The sequence below is a fragment of the Artibeus jamaicensis genome, unplaced genomic scaffold (genome assembly GCF_021234435.1).
Source record: "Artibeus jamaicensis isolate MK-2021 breed Jamaican fruit bat unplaced genomic scaffold, CSHL_Jam_final scaffold_3222, whole genome shotgun sequence".
Taxonomy (NCBI): Eukaryota; Metazoa; Chordata; class Mammalia; order Chiroptera; family Phyllostomidae; genus Artibeus; species Artibeus jamaicensis.
The window spans coordinates 4966371-4989014 of record NW_026522038.1 but is presented as its reverse complement, the minus strand read 5'-3'; the positions used below and the strand labels follow the sequence as shown (position 1 = coordinate 4989014).

General features: G+C 41.9%; 1 protein-coding gene across 2 annotated transcripts; it reads right to left on the bottom strand.

Annotated features, from left to right (window-relative positions):
• Positions 1 to 6083: 6083 nt before the first annotated feature.
• LRIT3 (leucine rich repeat, Ig-like and transmembrane domains 3) lies at positions 6084 to 22621 on the bottom strand. 2 transcript variants are annotated; one of them, XM_037156168.2, is made up of 4 exons: positions 22314 to 22621; positions 19384 to 19856; positions 8775 to 9080; positions 6084 to 7410 (listed from the first exon to the last, which is right to left on the bottom strand). In XM_037156168.2, the coding sequence occupies exons 1-4, from the start codon at positions 22427 to 22429 to the stop codon at positions 6248 to 6250; spliced, it is 2058 nt and encodes a 685-aa protein (XP_037012063.2). In that variant the 5' UTR covers positions 22430 to 22621; the 3' UTR covers positions 6084 to 6247. The 2 variants fall into 2 exon arrangements, with proteins under 2 accessions (XP_037012063.2, XP_037012073.2); XM_037156178.2 differs by lacking the exon at positions 22314 to 22621 and adding an exon at positions 20142 to 20609.
• Positions 22622 to 22644: the final 23 nt, after the last annotated feature.

Below are 22644 nucleotides of genomic sequence, written 5' to 3'. Positions count from 1 at the left end.
TCCCCCAAGTAATCACAAAATGTAATGTTTTAAACCAGTAACAGACTACTTTAGTGGGAAAAAAAAAGTCATTGATGTCTTTCATCCTGGAAAACCAAATGTACATAAGACAGAAATTCAGGGGGGAAAAAAGTAGCCAAAATGAGTAAGACCAAGCCAGATGTCATCTTTGTACCTGGATTCAGAACCCACTCGTGGTAGCAGGACAACTGGCTATGGTGTGATTTATGATTCCTTGGATTATGCAAAGAAAAACAAACCCAAACATACACTTGCAGGACGTAACCTGTATGAGAAGAAGAAGACCTCACCCTGGCCAGTGTGGGTCAGTTGGTTGGAACATCCTCCCTTAACCTGAGAAGTCATGAGTCTGATTCTTGGTCAGGGCGTGTGACTAGGCTGTGGGTTTGGTCCCCTGTGGGCCACATGCCGATCAGTGTTTCTGTCTTACATCAGTGTTTCTCTCCCTCTATCTCTCCCTCTCTCCCTCCCTTCCCCTTTCTCTAAAGTCAGTGGGCATGTCTTTTGGTGAGGATTTTTTAAAAAAGGAAGAAGACCTCAAGAAAACAGTAAAAGGAATACAGGCACAACATGAACAAAGTCAGGGGATACAAAGGTCAGCATAGGTGCTGGCAAACAGTGAACTAGGCCAGTCAGAGAAAGACGGGTGCACTGTGGTTTCCACGTGGTTTCACCTGCACGTGGAATCCAAAAACCAACATAAACAAACAAACGAAACAGAAATAAACTCATAGATACAGAGTCATATTATGACAACATGGTTTACTCCACTAGTTTCCAACTCCGGTTGTTACAAAAAAACATAGTTGGTTTTTTAAAATGTGGATTCCTTCTGCATCTTTGTAGCTCTAATATTGTTTTTACACACATTGCATAGAGCAGCGTTTCTTGAAGTCTTTACAGGCATCATCCCCCTGGGTGGAGCATCAAAATGTCCTTTTGAAGACCCCAGGCTGATGAACCCAAATTTCTGACTGTAGAACCAACCCAGGAGCCTCCCTTTTAACAACCCAAGCAGATGCTCCTGGGCACAGTGTTTGAGGGCAACAGTTAGTGTCATGTGCTGCCCAAAGCTAATCTGGTCTCCCCGGAGTCTGTGCTGCGTATTCTTAACCTTTTCTTGCATAATTAAGTTTCTCCATGCTGGCTAATCTTAGGCGCCTTCCTAAGGAAATTGTGTAGATTTGACACCCCAGATCAAACCTGTCCCTATAGAAATGGCTTAGTAATGCAGAGCATAGAGGAACTCATACCTTCTTTGATATAACCACTACTTACATTAAAGTGACTTAACATTAGCATTTTTAGCAAATGACATAACTGTCCTAGTTCATAGAGTGATTCTAATCAACTAAAGTCACAGATTTTTTTTCATTCGAACACCCGTATTTGTGGTAAACAAAAGACAAAACTTACAGTTATCCCTATTAGATTTAATTTCATTAGTATGCCATCTCATCAAGGTAATTTTCAAAATTTGGTTTCCTCACCTAGCATGTCCGCGTGCCCCTTGTTGCCTTTATACAGCACGGACGGTCTCTGATGGAGGTCCACAGGGCCCTGTCCTTTATTCTATTCGAACAGAATAAAGTTTTATAACTGGCTTAGGTGAAGGTAGGCAGAACAGCTCTGGGGGGAATACGTGCCATCATTGAAGGCACAGAAATGCCAGTTTTACCTTAAGAAATGAGATTGGTTAGAGAGAGGGCTGTTTTATATTTTTAAAAATCATGGCATAATATGGAAATCCATGTGATTTTCAGTTAGGACACAATAGTTCCGGGCAATGCCCCTCTCCTGGCAGTCACGGAGGACAACTGCCCTGGCTTCCCCAGGTGACCTGTTTACTGTCCCTTTCCACTCAGAATATTCTAAGGGACCTTGTCTGTTTTCAAGTCATCTGCAGAGTTAGAAAGCATATATTCATTCACTCATTTATAAAAATGCCAAACAAAATAGGGTATAGACATCTTACTGCACGCTTTGTTATGTCATTTAAAACCATTACAAAACATACTAGAAGGAGGCAACCCATTTTAGTCCAAGTCAAGACAAATAACAATTGCTGGCTGCTAGTTGATTTTCAAGCCGTTTTTTAATCTATCTGCCTAGTAACCTCATTTTAAAAAATATTAGTTTTTCAAAGCTTCTCCTTAGTTGTCATTTGTTGGCTGCTAATGACCATACCATTCATTTTTGCACGCTCAATTATGGCTGAAAATTCTGTTACCTCCTGAGGTGTAATTCCTCTGGCCTCAGTTTAAACATCTTAGTGTTAGTTGACTAATCTCCCATCTATTTTGGGCTGAAAATTCCCACTTTTCATAGTTTCTTCTTTATATTCAGTTTAAAAACACATCTAGAAAAGAGAAAGGGGAAAAAACCCAGCTGAATGATTTTGCTACTTCTCTAATATGCTTTCTGTTATCATCTCTAAGCAGTAGACTTATTATTTCCTTGTTCTTTTTAACTTAGAGAAAACATGCCTTATAGTTCCTTAGTCAACCTTATCATTTTTTTATTCTTAATTTATTGGGAGCCTTAATTTAAGACACTTTTATAAATAGATTCGCTGCATTTTTACATTCATCCTTAGTTACTCTCTCTTCTTTATATCCTTTATACAGGTGTTTGAAATTTTAGATTACTAGGCAGCCATTCAACTTACCTAAGCTGTCTCCCATTTCATTTGAATTATTTTGCAATTATTCCACTAGAAGTTTTGTTGTTTTTTAATCTCCTTTTGTTAGTCACGATCCCTTTTTGAGACTCAAGCCCATGGGTCAAGAACTGTTATTCTTTTGAACTTTTAATGAAAGTTTGCCGAAGTCCAGCGTGCTTGTCTGATCCTGGAGCCCAGGGTTCGCCCTCCTGTCCATCGTAAACTCTTAGCTTGGAGTTCTCACTAATTTTGTACATCACAGCACAACACCAGTGAGAGTCTCCCATATGACACACCCTCATGCATAACCCAAATTTCACAAACCTGAGGAATATTGTGTCTGAAAGTAAAACATTGGAATCTCATTTCATTGTGGCCTATATTGACTCTCCACAATGACATGGTGACACTAACAGACAAGCTGCTGATTAAGTAGAATTCCATGTCACTTCCTGTAAGAATGTAAGAGCAATGACATTGTCCAGATAACCTTGACTACATGCAAATGTATGTGTTTTTAGAAAGTAGATGGTTTACAATTTTACTTCTTTTACTATTAGTAACAAATTGCTTGCAACTCACTTCCTGTGCCAAGAGAAGTTAAAGATGACAAAGGTGCTTTCTCCCCTCCACACCACCAACTGGCTTTTCCTCATTGGTCAAAACTAAGCCAAGCCTTACTCAGTTTGAATTATGAGCACAGTCAGTAATTCATTTCATTAGGATGGTCCAAGTCGTCTTTCCTGACAAAAACAGCCTGCCTTGTAGAATTTGGGTGCCATTTGGCTCCATCTGTCATCTATGATGCTCTCCCACAGACATATATATTATTTAAAATGTGCTAATATTTTGGCAGTTTCTATATAAGCTTTTAAAATATGGCAGTGAGATTTCACGATGACTCTAGAAGAAATGCAAGTTGTTGCAGTCCTTAATTTAAAATAAGTTGAGCATAACTTGAAGCTAAATAAAACATTGCTTGCAAAAGGTATTTTTCTAAAAAATCCTAACAATGAATACTGAATTAAAGACTTAGATCGCCCTGGCTGGTGTGGCTCAGTGGATTGAGTGCTGGCCTGTGAACCAAAGGGTCACCAGTTTGATTCCCAGTCGGGGCACATGCTTGGGTTGCAGGCCAGGTCCCCAGTGGTGGGCATGCGAGAGGCAACCACACATTGATGCTTCTCTCCCTCTCTTTCTCCCTCCTTTCTCATCTCTCTACAAATAAATAAATAAATAAAATCTTTTTAAAAAATTAAGAACTGTTAGATCATTTGATGGGAGCACCAAGGACAAACAGGCTGGAAAGGAAAGGAAATTCTACAGAACAGGGAAATTTGTGAGTCCCAAGCAAGCCATCCATCCATGCTGGTCTTCTTCTAATATGCAGATTATGGGCAAACTAGAATTCCTTTTTCTTTTAAATGAAGAGCCATTTGAAATGAACATTTTTTTCATTGTCCAGCTACTTGTATTACAATTTCCATAATGTGTTATATTAAAGCCAATCTATTTCTTAAAAAATATATAAGTTTCCTTAGAACTTGCTTCTCAGAACATTTAAGGATCCTGACACACCTTCATAAATGTGTTATATATTCTAAAACCTTCAATGTAAAGGGAATGTCATTTCTAGTAAAGGTAATGAAAACTTTAAAAAAGCTCAATTTTTTAAATTGAATTTATTGAGGAGACACTGATTCATAACACCGTACAGGTTTCATGTGTACAACTTGACAAAAAATCATCTGCACACTGCTGTGGGGCAACTTCTCTCACAAGTTCCCCCCGGTGCCACGGATACACGTGAATGAATAAATATGGCCAAGAGGTGCTGGATCTGCTTGGGGAAGGAGGGGTGGGCTGTGGCCAGTTTCTCTGGGGAGACAAAGGCCAGCAGCAGCCAGTTTCTCCAAGGAGAAAAAGGCCCCAAGCGCCTTTCTCCATAGCCTTTTATTGAGTTGTAATACACAGGAGTACAGGGCGGCAAGGATCAAACAGTAGATAACATTACAAAGAGATCTGAGTCAGTGTCTGTCAGGAAGACAGTGTCTTCCTTCCATGAAGGCCTCCCAGGTGATGGAGTCTGGCTTAGGTTGCCCCCCTCCCCCCCCCCGCTGTGAGGGGTCTTACCCGTCATTGACTTCGGACCAAGCTCTGGGGGCAGGGAGAGGAACTGAGGCAGCGTTTGCTACCAGAGACAGGCTTTGTCTCCTGCGGCTGGCATTCCAAAGGTCGTCTTTAGTCTTTAGCCACAAGGGGTAGAGATACAATTCCTAAAACCAGGCAGAGCGGTCTACTACACACTGCATCATGCACAGAAGTAAAAAGCAAAGTCTCTTTCTGTCCCCATTTTCCAGCCCTTTGCCCACCTCCACCTACCCCCACCCACCTTTACCTCTGGCTGTCACCACACTGTTGTCTGTGTCTGTGTGTTATATGTGTGTATGTGTGTGTTTGGGTTAATCCTTTTGCCCTCTTTCATCCAGGTCCCCAGGGCCCTCCCCTCTGACACTGTCAACCTGTTCCACATACCCATGCCTCTGTTTCTATTCTGCTCATCAGCTTATTTTGTCCCTTGATTCCATATACAAGTGAGATCACATGGTATTTGTCTTTTAAAGCCCCTTTCCTGTCTAGTCATGTGATGAATACACTGAAGCTGCTCTTTCAAAATGTTAACACATCCTTTATTGGATCTAAAAAGACTTCCAAAGTTTGCCCTTTATCCAGGAAGTCAAAATATAATGTGGCCAATAGAAACAGCTTAGATGTGGTCTTTGACTACCTGAATGTCTTCAGGCAAAGCAGAAGGGGGAAAAGAAGAAAAGAGTGGGAAGAAAAGAAAAGAGACAGTGAGAAAATAAGAGTAAATATCAAAATAGTAAAGAAAAGTGGTTTTAAAATGAGCACTTGAAAGACCCACACAATGTGTTAGCAAATGTATTAAGTGCAAGGTACTATTTTTTTAAATGGCTTCACTATTGATCATGTCCTCTTTTTAAACTATTTTTTGCTAATAACTGTATTTCTAGGGACCAGGGAAATATTGGATACAACTATATAATGTAGTCACGCAGCGTGGTACGTGCAATCCTGTACTGCTCACTCTCGTCCACTAGGTAAGGGCCACACCAAATGCCATAAGGCACTTCGAACTTGAATGAACATCAAGGCTTAGCTGGTCTCACTAATCTTTCCTCATTGCTCCGAATCTATGTTTTAAAAATTCAGACTTCACTCTTTGACAATGATTTTCACATGAATTTACTTTTAAGAACTAAAACATTATCCTAAAACATATTTCTAACTTGTTAAGCATGGCTCTAAAAATTATTTCTCTGCACATCTTCTGCAAAACAACATCAAGATCATTTGTCCCTTCAGTTCAGAGGTCTGACTGTAGTTTTTTAAAACACAATTAAAATCCCTCCATTTGTGATTTTTATGGAGGATGTGAAAGTCTGTCTAAAAGTTATCTAAACAAACAGTCAAATATACCCTCAGAGATGCCATTTTTTGGAAGAAACTTTGTGGGTTCTGGTGTGCCTGAGCTATAAAACCTTAGGAATAATACTCTGGTCTGGAACCCTTGTTTTTAAAAGTCATCCGTGATTCCACACTCGACCCAGAACAAAGCAGCAATTTTTCTGAATCATCTCTGTGCCCTCGTGTCCAAAGCTCCCCTATACTTTGAGACCTCGGGGACAGAGTTTCAAATTGGATATAAGTCTCTTTTGCCAAATCCTCTTCCCAGAAGGGTTCTGATTTACACTGCAGTTTGCAAACTTTGTACAGCAGGAAAAAAATCAATGGCAAGACAACAACACAGGCAGTACCGCTCACCACAATAAGGACAGGCCCGGGAGAATGACCTTCTTCAACTCTGTCGGTAGAAAAAGTGATACACTGGTCTTTCTGGGGAGGCACTCCTTTTGGAGAGACACATGCTATGTATTGCCCACCTGGCTCCAAGCCCTCAATGGTTATTTGGTTGTTGCTGGAGTCTGCATTCAGCAGCAGCAGGTCCTCCTCACCATGCTTGGAATACAACACGGTCATCTCAGGGTTATGCGTGATGTTAACAGTGTTCCACATCAAGGTCACACTCTCTTTGGTCCCACTGACTGCTCTGAGATTTTCGACTGTGGCATTCGTCTCCATAGGCATTGCTCGATCCAATAATGCCAGCTCTTCTTTTTTACTTGCACTATCTGGGGGAAGCTTACTTCCACCCATCTCCACCTTTAAATTTCTTTTCCCATCTGGATGGAGCTGGAGTGACTGCCGACTGACCATAGCGGTGCTTGTTGAAATCCTAGTACTTAGAGTTGTAGCTGAAGAAACAGTGGAGGAAAAGAAAGGAGATAAGGAGAAGGAAGCATCAGCAGAAGGAGGTGAAGTAGAAGTAGAAAGAAAAGTGGAAGAAGATGGAGAGAAAGAAGAGGAGGAAGAAAGCCAGGGGGATGGCGGAGAACCAGGTACGGACATAGACCTTCTTGATCCCGGCTGAACTTCTCGCTCAGGGTGACCTCCAGGTCTTCTCTCAGCAGTGTCTGGTGCCACGGTGGTTGTGACAATGCCAACGACTGTCACAGTAACCACAGCTTCTGAGATCCCAGCCAAATTTTTGGCCTTGCACGTGTAATCCCCAGCATCCTTGTAAGAAATGCCTGTCAAGCTTATTATGGACCATCTGACTCCTTCCTTAGGAGATTCCTGAATTACTGGAAGAAAAAAATATATAACTCTGAAGTGGGAGGAAGGAAAAATCAACATGCCAGCTGAAAAATAAGCAACTATTTGGTTCTACAATCATTTCTTTCCCATAAACCAAGAGGGAAATGGCACACCACAAATCCCTGATGGCAGACGGTGCCATTGCCCACGTGAAGGTCTAGGTCATGCCAGGTGCTGTGAGAACTATATGGGGAATGGTATTGTGAAAAGACATGAAGCTGTGAATTGGGAGACTTGATTTTAGTAAACTTTTGTCCAATAAGTCATACGTAACTCAGATAAGTCAGTGTCTTTAGGCCTCTGTTTCTATACTTTTAAAATTAGAGGATAAAACAAAAGTGATCTCAAAGATCCCTTCTAATTTTAATACACTGTGGTCCAATACAATGTTTATCACAAGACCTTGATTAAATATTTCCCCAAATATTTAATCTTCATTGTAATAAAATGCTATCTATCAACAGAGGGCACAGTAGGTCATTTTCCGGCCTGGAGAGGTCATCATTTGTATTTTTAATCTTTCATTTTATATTCACTTTATATGAATTAATAAGCCATGGATTCTTTTATTTGCAGAATAATATATGATCCCGGGAAAGTTGGCATTTTGCCTTCCTAAACACTAAAATGTAACATACGTCCATCCTGTCTTGATTTCTGAAGCTTTCTGGAGAATAACAATACACGCAGCAGCAACCCAGTTGCCCCAGATTTAACTCGCTGCTGCAAAGAACCATTTATGATCTATCTGTAGGCATATTAGGCCTTGATTTTCTATTACATCAGATTTCATTATTTGAACTTTGATTGAAGTTAATTGTGAAGAGTTTAAATATATTGCTCTAGTCATCAGAATATCACTACTGAAACAGAGGCCAAAGCACTGCCTTGGTTGCAGTAGGATCTGAAAAGTCTATGACACCAGCATTTCTAAAATTGTACTTTTTGTTTCATAATAATGTTTGCATGTAATTATTTAAAGAATCATTTTAAAATAAGAAACTGGCATGAAAATCCCCTCTGCAGAAGTTGTAATGGCTGTAGGATTTAATGTGAGCGGATCCAAGAAGACACAGCAAGACAAGGGCCTTGTGGGCAATCCCTCGTGCCCTGGGTCATGTTATGTTGTTTTCTAAGAAAAAAATCAGATTTTCTAATTTCATCTATGCAATCAGTCAGATAAACAGAAAAATATTAACCAATCAAATGACCTTTCAAATCCCTGTCACCTAACAATCTTAGCATATTTTAATAGAAGTAATCAGCCAATTGAAAATCTCCCCAATTCCTCAAGTTAAATACAAATCTTTGAAATCTCCTTGTTTTAACATAGGCTGAATTAAGAAAATACCTGTGTAATTAACTGGCGAGCTGTCCGGTCTGGTCCACGTGAGCTGTGGGGTGGGGTAGCCTGTGGCATCACACCGCAGCAGGACGTTGCTGCCCAGAGCTGACGTGATTTGGGTGGCCGAGGCCATCACCGACGGCTTCAGGCACTGATCCAACACGGCCCGCTGAAATAAGACCCCTGCCAGGCTCTCGGGCTCGCTGCAGACCATCAGTGGATCAAGAAGTACTATGGAAGGGTCAGCCACTTTGGACATCTCCATCACTTTGGAAATGTGACAGTCACAGAACCAAGGGTTGTCTTGCAGACCTAGAGGGAGGAAACCAGAGGGAGGAAAAGGCTGATGAATTTATTCTCATGGCTTCCACTTACAGCGTCTTGGAGAAGCCGGTGTCCACACGATCTCCTGAAAAACAGAAGGACTCTCGGGGATGAAACAGAGTCACCTCTCTATCGGGTTTGCCCTGCAATTCAGCCACCAGAACGAAAAAATCCTGCCGGTTTGTATCGTTAATGATCACAGCTAACCGTCACTGAGCACTCACTCTCTGCTTTGTTCTAAGCATTTACATGTTTTATCTCATTTAATCCCAACAACCTTATGAGGAGGAGAGTATTCTTATTCTCGCACTTTTTTTTAATCCTCAGCCAAAGATATCCTCATTGATTTTAGCGAAAGAGGAAGGGAGAAAGAGAGATACATCGATGTGAGAGAGAATCAGCAATTGATTGGCTCTCATTTGCACCCAAACAGGGGATCAAACCCACAACCTAGGCATGTGCTCTGCCTGGGAATTGAACCCACAACTGTTTGGTGTAGTCGACAACATTACAACGAACTGAGCCACCTGGGCACGGCTATTTCCATTTAAAAGGTAAGAAAGTCAAGGCACAAAGAAACCAAATAATTTGACCAAGGTCACATAGCTAATTAGCATCAGAGCCAACATTTGAATCCAAGTACCTCAGCATGCAATACAGTGATAGAGATATTTCTCAGGTGCTGTTGACGTGCTTATATTATTATAGGTATTATAGGGTGCCAAGAGCACCTTACACAGTCTGCACTGAGTCATGATTTTGTGTGATCTGAAGACACTGAAGTAGTGTAAGTTCTGTGCAGCAAAAGCATTGAGTGAGATGCAGGCAATGTGAGGAGATAAGATTGGGAAGACTGGCAGAGGTTAGAACATAGCTTGGCATGAATGTCATACATGGGGCCATGGAGGTGCATGTTCAAGTCTCTCCTCCAGAGAGAATCAGCAGCCAGGAGCAGAGCTGGCTGACAGCCTCTAGTTGCAAGTGCCTTCAGGGTCTGCCTCAGCTTTCAGAGTTCTTAGCTGAAATGTTTTGGCCTAGTGCGAGCTTAAAGGAAAGTGAGGAAAATGCTACTGAAAACTAGAGGAAAGGGGACCCTTGTTATGGAACAGCAGAAAGTTTAGCAACACTGTGGTTAACATGGAAAGCAGAACACATACTCAATAAGACAAATATTCTAGCTAAGGATATTGCCATGGAGTTCGGAACTGCTGCCTGGTGTCTTCTTGCTGCTCATAATAATATAGAAGCAGAGGTCCCCAGCTTTTTGGCACCAGGGGCCGGTTTCATGGGAGACAGTCTCCCCACTGATGGTGGGGAGGAGGGAGGGGATGGAAGGGGGACAGTTTCAGGATGATTCAAGCGCATTACCTTCAAGCTCACCTCCTGCTGCACAGCCCGGCTCCTAAAGGCCCGGACTAGTACTGGCCCCCGGCCTGGAGGCTGGGGACCCCTGAATTGTGATATATATAAAAGAGCCCAAACTTGCTGGGTTCAGTACTGAAACTGTTGCAGTATGGAGGCTCCTCAAAAAGTTAAAAGTGGAGCCCTGGCTGGTGTAGCTCAGTGGATTGAGCACAGGCCTGTGAACTAAAGCATCGCTGGTTTGATTCCCAGTCAGGGCACATGCCTGGGTTGCAGACCATATCTCTAGCATGGGGTGTCCTAGAGGCAATCATACATTGATGTCTCAGTCCCTCTCTTTCTCTCTCCCTTCCCCATCTCTCTAAAATAAATAAATAAATAAAATCTTTTTAAAAAATTAAAAATGGAACTGCCTATGACCCAGAGTTCCACTCCTTGGTACATCTGTGAAGAAATCTGAAACACGAATGCAAAAGAATATATTCTGAACAGCTCTGTGTTCACTGCAGAATTATCTATAACAGCCAAGATACAGAAGCAGCCCACGTGCCCACCAGTAGACCGTGGGGCAGCCCTGGCAGGTCGGCTCAGTTTGTTGGAGCATCGTCCTGTACACCAAGAAGGTTGCAGGGTTGATCCCCAGGGGGGCAACTGATCGATGTTTCTCTTTCTCATTCTCTCCCCCTTTCTCTTTTTCTAAGATCAATAATAAAAAAATCCTCAGGTGAGAATTAAAAAATAAAAATACTGTGAGGTGTGTGTGTGTGTGTGTGTGTGTGTGTGTGTGATGGAATATTACTCAGCCATAAAAAAAGAATGAAATCTTACCATTTGCAAAAGCATGGACAGACCTGGAGGGTATTGTGCTAAGTAAAATGAGTGAGACAGAGAAAGATAAATATCATATGATCTCACTTGTATGTGGTATCTGAAGAGCAAATAAACTAACAAACAAAATAGAAACAGACTCATAGAGATAGAGATCGGACTGATGGTTGCCAGAGGTAAGGGCAGTTAGAGGCTAGATGAAAAAGATGAAGGGATTAGGAAGTGCAAAGTGATAGTCACAAAATAGTCATTGGGATGTAAAGCACAGCATAGAGAATATAGTCAATAACATCGTAATAACTACATACAGTGCCAGGTGGGTTCTGGAAATATCGGGGGAACACTTTGTAAAGTATATGATTGTCTAACCACTATGCTCTACACTTGAAACTAATACGAAATAATATTAAGTGTGAACTGTAATTGAAAAATAAAAAAGAAATAAAAGTTTTTTTTACTCCAAGCCTTTCTAAAATTCCCAAATTAAGAAAGTGCTTCAGAGTGAAACTCAAATCCAAGGTGGGTGGGAATATGAACACATTTGCTAAGATCTCAGGTGGTTCTAAAATGATGCTTCAGAGCCTTCAGTCAGACAAATGTCTCTAAGGAACTTAGGGTGGTGTCCCAGAGCAGCTTCCCATAAATGCCAAGGTTGGAAAGATTTACCTCAGAAAAATCTGTGGTCATGGCTTTTTACTAATGGAGTGGATTACACAGTGATTCCTAAGGAGAAAAGACAGAATTATAATTTTAAATATTCTAAGAAGATTTAACTGTTCATTTGTAAATTCTACATTTCTATTTAACTAAAGATTTAACCATTCAAATGTAAATTCTACATCTCTATTTAGGCCTGTTTTTATTATAATAGCACTTCATGACTGGTTCAGATGTTGGTAAACATTTACTGCCTTTTTAAAACAAAATCTTCTCTTAGAAATCCCTTTTCTTTCACAGTGCATTACCGTAGACTTCTTCCTCTTACATGAAATCCATGACTGGTTCCCTAATATTGATTCGAATCCTAGCCAACCTGCCAACAAACATCGAATTCATTCTGTAATAATTAATATGTATAGAATACTTTATGCTTTCAAAGTGTTTGTTATTCCAGATTTTTTCTTTGTCAGGTAGTAACAATACAAGTTGTCATTTATTGTTGCAAAGACTGTACTTGTCAAGAATTGTGAAAGGTCTGAGTTTTGCCCTACTCTAGGCAACCAGCTCATCCCAGTTTGCTGGTTTTATAGACGTTGGCAGGAGACACAGACTCCCGGCCAGAGAGGTAGGAGAGTTTCGTACTCGCAGCTCTGGAGGGAGACATTGTCTGTACTACACTGGGCAGTAAGCATGCCTACCCTTTGCTCTGAAGGGGGACATACCTCTGCCTCCCAAAGCAGCTCTATGCACAAACATCCTTGAAAAGATAGTTTAGAACAAAAAGCAGTCAGAGCCTGCCTCTGCTCTGAAGACGTGCAGAGATGTGGGAGACCACGGAAAACTGTCTCCCAAGAGCGCTAATCATGCCAAAGGGTTTGTCTACCTCAATCCTGACAATAGCACCAGGAGGATAATATTAGTATCAACCTCACTTTAAGAAGGAGAAAACCAAGGCTCGGGAAGGTAAGGGATCTGCCCAAGGTCACACAAGAGGATGCGGTCAGGATTTGAGCCTCACTATCTTGCTCTTAAAGCTTTCCTTCTCTCCCACTGTGTATGTCTTACACTGACCTCAGGGAGCTCCTGTGACTTTTCCAACTTCACGCCAAAGGACATTAGAGCACAAAGAGATTACTGTCTCGACTTCATGAGAAGCCCTAAATCCCGTATGTTGTAGCCTCCTAATCTAATACCCTTTCTACGGTAACTCACCTCTTCATCACCCTAACGCATCCACAGCCACGGGGGGCAGTGAGAAGGGCTATTGTGGACAAAGAACAGAAGTCGAAGCAGTAGTGTCTGGAGCAGAAAGTCTTTACAGAGAAAGAGCCGTGTGCCATCCGCCATGAACAGTTCCATTCAGGCTTTGAAACTGTTATCAAACTGTGGTAACAATGAAGCAGAACTCTTAAAAAACTAATTTAACTTTTTATATCTAAAAGTCATGTAAACCAGGAAAATATTTTTAAATCCCTCAAAACTAAACTGTGCATTTTTTCCAGCTTTGAACCATCTAAGGTCAAGGTACAACTTTTAAAGCCTGGATGACAGTAACCTGAGTGCTGAACACATTCGTCTCCTGTTTTTTTCTTCTGGGGACAAAGGTACAAGAACTCTCTGAAGTTAAAGTGTTACTTCTGCTGCATTCCTTCAAAGCGACAGGCCAACCGCAGTCTCAGTAATCTGCATTAATTATTTTACATGACTATTCTTACTGAGGGCCGGATGAACTTGGCCTTATCCCCTTTCTAAAAGGGTAATGTTTTCCATGCATCACAGCAGTAGGATTTAGAGGGCTAATTTTGGGGGAAAAGTCAGCAATAAATTCCTGTACAAGTTATTCTGCAAACTCAAGCTCTCAAAGGTGAAGACCACGCCTTAGTCAGCTTCGGGGAGGCAGCGGTGTTTAACAACTCACGGGGGAAAAGAAAATCATTCTGCAAACGGTGCTGGAACGACACACACTTGCTCCGAAGAAAACAACCTCAACCCCTACTTCACACTATACTCAAAACTATTTTGAGTTGGATCTTAGTCATAAGCATAAAAACTAAGAATAAAGCTTAAAAGTTAAAACTATAAAGAGAGTAGAATACCTCTGTGACCTGTAGGTAGGCAAATATTTCTTACATGGGAAAGCACTAACTATAAAAGAAAACGACCGGTAAGTCAGATGTCATCAAAATTTAAAACTTTCTTACCGAAGACAGCATGAAGAAAATGAATAGACAAGCCACAGACTTGAAGGAAATGCATATAACAGACAATAGACTTGTTTTCAATAATAAAAAGATAAGCAATGTTGAAAAGTTATAAAGGAATATACTATGGCCAACTAGCCAATGAAACACGGTCCACATCGTTATAGATGGTCCTCAGCTCAGAGGGCGGTGAGGCCCTGTCAGACCCGGGACAGGCTGAGAGTGTCGTAAAAGTCAAAACTGCATCTACACACCTAACCTCCCAAACACCACAGCCTAATCTAGCCTGCCTGAGACGTGCTCAGAACACTTACGTTAGCCTACAGTTAATTATATTGTTTCATCCCCAAAGTAATTGCCTTCCTCTTCTTATCACCAGAAGCAGGAGACACAAAGGGGCTTTTTGCAGACATGATAGGATGCAAAACCATAAAATAAAATATAAAAAAAACACTAGCAACACAGGGCACTCTAGATGGCGGTCCCCAACCTTTTCGGCACCAAGGACCGGTTTCATGGAAGACAGTTTTTCCATGGACGGGGGTGGGGGCAATGGTTTCAGGATGATTCAAACACATTACATTCAAGCTCACCTCCTGCTGTGCAACCCAGTTCTAACATGCCCGGACCAGTACCAGTCCTGGACCCGGAGATTGGGGACCCCTGCTCTAAAGTATCAGTTGTTGACCCTTGTGCTCTGTGGCTGACTGGGAGCTGAGGCTGCTGTCACTAGGCAACATCCCAAGGGAACATCATTACACATGTCACTAGCTTTGGGAATGATCCAAATTCAAAATTCGAAGTACAGTTTCCACTCAATGTATGTCACTTTTGTACCATGGTAAAGCTGAAAAGCCATAAGCTGAATCACTGTACATCAGACCATCCTAAGTCTGGCACAGGCTGTGGTCATCAGAGAAGTGCAAATTACATCACAGTGTGATGCTGCTCCCCCACCCCCTCCACCCCCAAATGGCTGAAAGAGAAAAGACCCTTGTACTGGTGAGGACATGGAGCTAGCAGACGGTTCTGCCGCGCTAGCGAGAGTGTAAAACAGTGCAGCCTCTTTAAAGACTAGCAATTTCCTTTTGTTTTTAATGAGCAGCTTCTTTAAAAGTTATGTATATAGTTATTCTATGACCTAGCAATTTCAATCCTAAGAATTTGTCCAAAAGAAATGAAAATAAATGCTACAAAAGCTTTGCACAAGAATGTAAATAGCAGCTTAATTCAGAAGAGCTGAAAACTAGAAACAGCCCTGTGTCCCACAACAGGAGAAAGAAGGAACAATTGGTACCTTCATAAAAGAGAAGGGACTCTGCAGCGAGGCCCTTTCAGTACACTGATGAGTCTCAAAAACATCACGCTGAGGGGAAGAAGCCAGGCACAAGAGAGCCTCTTACATGATTCTGTTTACATGGAATTCTGGGGAAGACGGAGTAAGCTGGGGGACAGAAACAAAAACAGTGTTGCCTGGGTGGGAGGAGATTTACTGAGAAGAGGCGTGGGGGAGCTTCCTGGGTGCGGGATTAGTCTGCATCTTGGTGAGGGAGGAGTACACACTTATCATCGTTTACCAAGTTACACACTTAAGATTCAGTGTATGCAAGTTATACCTCCATTCCTCAAAATTAAAAAAGAAAAATTTACTACTCGGCTGTAAAAAAAGAAAAGGAAATCTTACCCTTTGCAACTGCATGATGGACCTGGAGATCATTTTGCTAAGTGAAATGAGTCAGTCAGAGAAAGACAATTGCCGTGTGATTTCACTTATATGTGGAATCTAATGAACAAAATAACTAACAAAAAAATAGAAACAGACTCATGGATACAGGGAACAGACTGACAGTTGTAGAGGGGAGGAGGTTTAGGGGACTTGGTGAAAAAGGTGGAGAAATTAAGCAGAAAGCCAAAAAACTCAAATACACAGGCAAGAGTATGGTGACTATCAGAGGAGGATGGGGGAGGTGGAAGAGGTTATGGTGGAATAGATGGTGATGGAAAGAGACTTGAGTTGAGGTGGTGAAAAAATCCAGCCATTACTAATATAATGAGAACAGTTTGGGCAACACTGACGTAAAGTGGCAGCCAAGGAGAGTGGAGTGGAATGCACATGCGTGAACAATGATGACTTCACTGCACTAGTCAGTGGGAGCGGTAGATGCCATGTGTACTGAGTGAGCATATGTTGTGTGGCCATAGCATTCAAAATTAGCAAGTAGAACACCAAACCTCCATCAAATTTTGTGTTAAGCTTGAACATTTCTCCACGGAAACTATTCGGATAATTCAGAAGGCTGTAGCTATGAGCAACTGGTGATGGGCAGCTTCACTATGACAGCGTGCCTGCTCCTGCATCATGTCTCATGCAGTTTTTTTGTGAAACATCAAATCACTCGGGCGACTCAGCCCCTCTTCAGGCCAGAGTTGGTGCTCTATGACTTTTGGCTTTTCCCAAAACTGAAATCGCTTTGAAAGGGAAGAGATTTCAGACCATCAGTGAGATTCAGGAAAATATAATGGGGCAGCTGATGGCGATTGGGAGAACTGTGTGAGGTGCCAAGGTGCCTACTTTGAAGAGGACTGAGGCGTCATTGTCCTGTGTACAATGTTTCTTGTATCTTGTCTCTTCTTCAATAATGTCTCTATTTTTCATATGGTATGGATGGATATGTTTGGGACAGACCTCATATAGATGACGTATTATAGAATTTACACCTGAAACCTGCATAATTTTACTAGCCAATGTCACCCCAATAAATTCAATACAAAATTAAATAAATAAATAAGTAAATGTTTAAAGAATAAAAGAATGAAGCCCTGGCTGGGGATCTCAGTTGGAGCACCATCTCAATGTGCCCTGGTCAGGGCGCATAAAAGAAACAATAAATGAATGTATAAATAAGTAAAAGAACAAATAGATCTTTCTCAAATTAATAATTTTTTTAAAAGAATAAAATAGTGATATCCTTGAAGATGGGCTACAAATTGGAAGCTTGACTCTGCCTCTGTCTCAGCTGTAAAAGAGGGTGGTGAGGATTACGGCCGCGGTTCAGGGGGCTCTGCAGGAGGCTGAGATGCTGCGGCAGTCCCCAGAAGGACGGCTGGCTAGAGTAAGCCTGAGCTCCCTGGAACTCGTCCCCTCCGTGCCTAGGGAAGGACAGGCATACCCACAGGGCTCGAGTAGTGGTTGTTGAATTAAGTTAATGCCATTTTTGGAAATTCTTTGGAAGTACTCGGGGGCCACTGTAGCCCTTCAGGCGAACTCCATTCTGAATAGAAGAACCCATATTTACAACTGAACAATTTGGGTACCAGGAAAAAAGCACCCAATGGACATTTTATGACCTCTTTGACTGCAGGCTTTTTTCTCCAAGATAAACAGTGTTAGGCCTTACGGAGTCTGCCTGTGTAAATATTTACTTGTTCTTGAGAAAGAGGCCATGGAAACACCTGTATTGCACATCAAAAATCTAATGTAGCTTCATAGTTAATTTGAATGTTTACTTGCTGGACACTGCATTTTATGGGTACATTAAAGTACAATTTTATTAAGTTGGTATTTTTACTCATGTAGAAGAGAGAAGGAGTGATGGAAAAGCTCCTCCCTAAATTTCTTTTAAATAAATCAATGATACAAAGAACTCAGTGAAGAAATGCATGTGGAAGGAAAGTAAGCCTGGTGTTGTTACAGAGCAACCTTGAACTACAGAGGAGTGAGGAAGGGCACAGGTTCTGCTGCCACGCAGCCCGTGCTCATCCCAGCTCCTCCACTGCTGGGCCCTGGGCCCACCTCCTGCCTCATTTCCTCGTCTGCAAAATGGGGATGAGATGGTCCTTAGGACGGTGTTAGTATGACACTGGAAGAAGACACACCCACAAGGTCTAAGAGGTAGGCGTGGCCCTGAGTAAACACTCCATCTGTATTAGCCATTACGATGATTATTACAAATAGAAGCTCTCTCTGCCAACAATACTAAACACAGGGCAATAAAAATGAAACAAAAGCAGAATGCATCCCAGAATGACAGTACATGAGTAAATTCTCCAGGCCGCCTGGGAAGATTAATTGCTATGGTTAAACAGTGAAGTGAGCTCTAGAAAATCTAGAACTGGTTCTCATCACCATATTTTAATGGTGAACTTTAAAGACTCAAATGTAATAACAAAAAAGCCAAAGTAGAAAAGTCTTTCTTTATAATAAATTGCCACCTCTGTCACAGCTGCCGTAGATAGCATCTAGCTGCTTCTCACTCCAAAAGGCTTACAATTCATTTCACTGGCCAGGCACTCAATAGTTCTTTCACCCTTCTGAGAAGTACAGCCTCTTCTGCAGCCCTGATGGACACAACTTATGAGCTCACAGCACATCTGTAATGGGCAAGCAACATTTTAGGAACTCAATCTCACTGATCAAAGCCTCAGGCTTGTGTCTCATATGTAAGTATGAAAGGCCTCGCTGCCCATGGATACCCCTGAAAAGGGCCTCGGTTCACTGATTTCAAATGGGCAACCACTTTTCCTGGCCATTCACCATGTGCAAAGCACCGTACAAAGCATTGTGAGAAGACACAAAAAAAAGAAAAGAGAGACTTTACTGGAGGGCGTTTACATTTTAAAAACACAAGACAAATATATATAGAACATAAACAGAGTCAAAATTGAAATATCCAAAACTAATCACAGCTAAACTGAGACCAAATCCATTAGGAGACCTATTTGGAGGCCGTAAAATAACTGGTGTCTTTATTATTTCTTATTTGATGAAGCAAAGTTGGCGGCTATCCCCTAATTAAAGCACTGCAACCTCATCAAAATGCCAGTGCCTCTCTCCCACTCCTGAAGGGCCTAACAAAGGGCTGAAAAGAGGACCGAACAGCGGGTTGAGCGTGGCAGAGTATGGAGCATCAGTGTGCTCAGAGGAACCGGGGTAGGTGGGCAGTTTGTCACCCATCTTCAGGCTCTCTAATGGCAGCGTTAGTCTCTCAGTTTTGGAGGCAAACTCCCCTCCCCCTTCACAACACACACACACAGACACAGACACAGACACACACACCCCATTATATCTTACACTGGGTAGATGAGTATATTGACCTAAGTCAATGGATAAAATGCTATTCCACCAAAAGTGCAAGTATAGAGTAAGCAACCAAACTCAATGAATACAAAAAGACTGGACAACCGAAGGGATGCTGAGCACATTATCTGGACCCGAGAAGCGCGGAGGCTTGTGAGCTCACCTAGAATAATTCTTCTTGGTGAAAGGTCCAGGCTTCGGGGCGATGTTGTGAGCACGTGGGGCCAGCTCTCCAGGAATTCCGGCGGCAGTGTGGTCAGCCCGTTGCTTGATAAATCCAAGTAGGCGAGGTTCTTCAGGTACCTGACAGCCTCGTTGGGCACACTGGTTATTCTGTTGTTGTGCAAATCCAGGGTCCTTAGGTGGGGCATGTCCTGCAGAGACGCCCAAGGGAAGGCGTCCAGAGCATTGCCATCCAGGCGCAGCTCGTGCAGCTGCCTGAGGTTGTAAAAGCTGCTGGCCTCAAGGCTGGCGACGGAATTGTAGGTCACCCAGAGGAACTGGAGCTCCACCAGGTAGTAGAAGGCCTCGGCGGGGATGCTGCGGATGACGGTCTTCTCTATGCGAAGCTTCACAGTGTCCACGGGGACGTTCGTAGGGACCTCGGTCATATCCAGGTCATTACACAGCACTGACCTAGTGTTACAACGAGAACAGTGAAAGGAAATCTTATTCGTGAGACGCATTTGTAAAAAACAATACTTACAGAAACATTCCCTACTGGTTTTCACAAAGTGTCAACTCAGCCTGGCTGATCTATTCGTTAATAATCTGTCATCATCATCTTCTAGGTTGACCATAGGAAATGGCCCTTTTTTCAGTTCACAAATGATCAAATAGAAGCAGTTTCACATGGTTCATCCCAACAGTGACAGAGTTCTTTGCAAGTCAGGCCCGTGCAATGCACCTCACGTCCATTACCTTGTTCAATTGTCACGGCAGCTGTAGGACGTTGATAGTGGGGAACAGGTAAAGTCTCCAGCTCTGGAGTCAGGCTGATCTTAGCTCAGATTTAAGCTCTGCCACCTCCTCTATGGCAAAGCCAATCCTCACCAATTGCTCAACTTCATCTTCCCCTATAGTGCTGGTAGGATGGTTCATTAAAACAAATGCAAAGTTTTACACCTTCCTGACTCATAACAGATACTCAGTGGGTTCACGCTATTTTTGTCATCAATCTTATATTTACAGCTAAAATAACTGAGGCCTGCCAACATCAGATAACTTCCCAAGGTCACCTAGCCAGTGGGTTACACAGCCAGCCTCCAAACCCACATCTGCTCACCTCCCAAGGGCACACTTAACCTCATTGCAAAATGGCCCATTTGAAAAGAATCCCCTGTTGGAGTTACAGGTGTTTCTTAAGGAAGGAAGGAACAAGTGTTCACACTAGATGTTCAAAGGTGAGCTCTATTTTAACAATGTGACTTCTAGCCAAGGAATGAACCAGAAACAGCAAGTTTATTCCTTTTACTACTCTCTAACTTAAGTGACCTTGAGCAAGTCACACTGTGATCTTGCTTAGTGGCACATGCAAATCATGCATTGGAAAACAAGCCTGTCCACTATGTGGGTGTGAAGCATGAAGAATCAGAGAATTTAGATGCCTTATAACTTGGAAAAAGATCAGTTTATCTCACGCTGTATACTCATTCCCACTGGATTGCTGAAAATGAACAATGAAACATTTTACAAAGCAGGATCCAAATCACAACACATTTACACATGTAGTAAACAGTAACAACATAACAGCCACTTGATGAAACACATCACATTAAATCGGTGAACTCTGAAAGTCAGCCCGTGCCGCAAAGAGAGGTGGAACGGCACGAAGCAGATGTACCGCTACCATCTCCCGTCTGTACCGTTAGGAGAAGATCGTACGGAAGCACTGCATTTCTCGGGATGCCTCCTGCTCTCCATCTCTGTTCCTTCCACAAATTTCAGTGCTACTTTAGACCAGAATGATCCAGTTTCTACTCCCTAAGTTGGCATGTCAGGGTAATGGGAAAAAAAAGCCTGGATTGGAAGCTGAAAGACCCAGTGTCTTTTATCAGCCAGTCACTGTATCAACTCATGCTATGACCTTGGAGAAGTCATTTAGCCTCTGGATGGTTTCATTTCTTCATTTGTAAAATAACAGCAGTAGAGCTAGATTATTTCTAGAGCTTTTACCAAGAGTAATACACTGTGATTTTCATAAAATCCATGAATAGTGGTGCCACCAAGAAGAAGGAAACACTTCTATGATTATTTCTCAAAAGCACCCTGGCCTGACTCATTAACTGCTAACACGTCTTTTGTCAAGTAGGTATTTAATTTGTTAAATTCTTCTCATTGTCCAAAACCACCTAGTGAATTTCTCAAAAAGATACCAAGAGTTGGTTAAGTAAAGTTTATGGAATAACAAGACAAACTACCCAATAACATGTTTTCATTTTTGTTGATTTGTTTAAAGTTATAGAACATAAATTGAGTGACTCTTTTCAACAAATTATTTTTTAAGAAGCTCACTGTTCAAATAACCTCTAAACTCACAAAACCAACAACTGAGTCATAAAAAAAATCTGAAATTGTCACTAAATATTTTCTTCAAAATATCATGATCCATCATGTTTAATTAACAAAAGTTCCACTTTGCATGTAATTTCTATATTGAAGTCCTCATGTATAAGTATGCAATTGTTTATGAATAACCCTCAAAGGAAATGGAAAACCAGGAAGCAAATGATCAGGGCACATCCAGCACCTGCTGACCTGCCCTGCTTTCTATAATCAGGCTGAGCTGGCCACACACATTTCAACTTGACCTCCTGAAAGGAGCATTTTGTCAACACAAGTGCAATGAACATTTTTGTAACTCAGAATGTGTTTGAGTCTCAAATGATTTGAGGGGCTTTTAAGAGCTGAGCTGCCCAAGACGAAAACAATGGAGCTGACACCCCATATTAATATAATTAAGTTAAATCTTATGTCAATTAAACCTTCTCTCCTCTGATTTCTGATCGACAGTTTGATTTCAAAATAGAGCTGCTGGCAGAGTCCTTTTTCTCCGAATCATGAGAGCACTTAGTAGCAAGGAGAGGAGCATACCTTGATCCCAGGCCGTCGCTGCTGCTGTGATAACCGCAGGTGCACTGTGAAGGGCACGAACAGCTCACTTCTTCCAAAAAGCTAAGCACCATGCCCAGACATGCTAAGAGATGCATTGCTCCTTTTAGAGGTTATTTGAACAAAGGGTAAAAACAAATCCTAAGCATTTAGAAACTAGAGTGACTGGAATGCAAACAGCCATTTAGTAAGCGCAGATTATGCAGGATTAGCTGAGATCTGTAGTTACTTAACCTTCAAGTGTATCTTGTGGGGGATCAATCTTCCTAGCCTTTGAATATGGTTTCAGCAAAGTAACACATTCTAGGGAAAA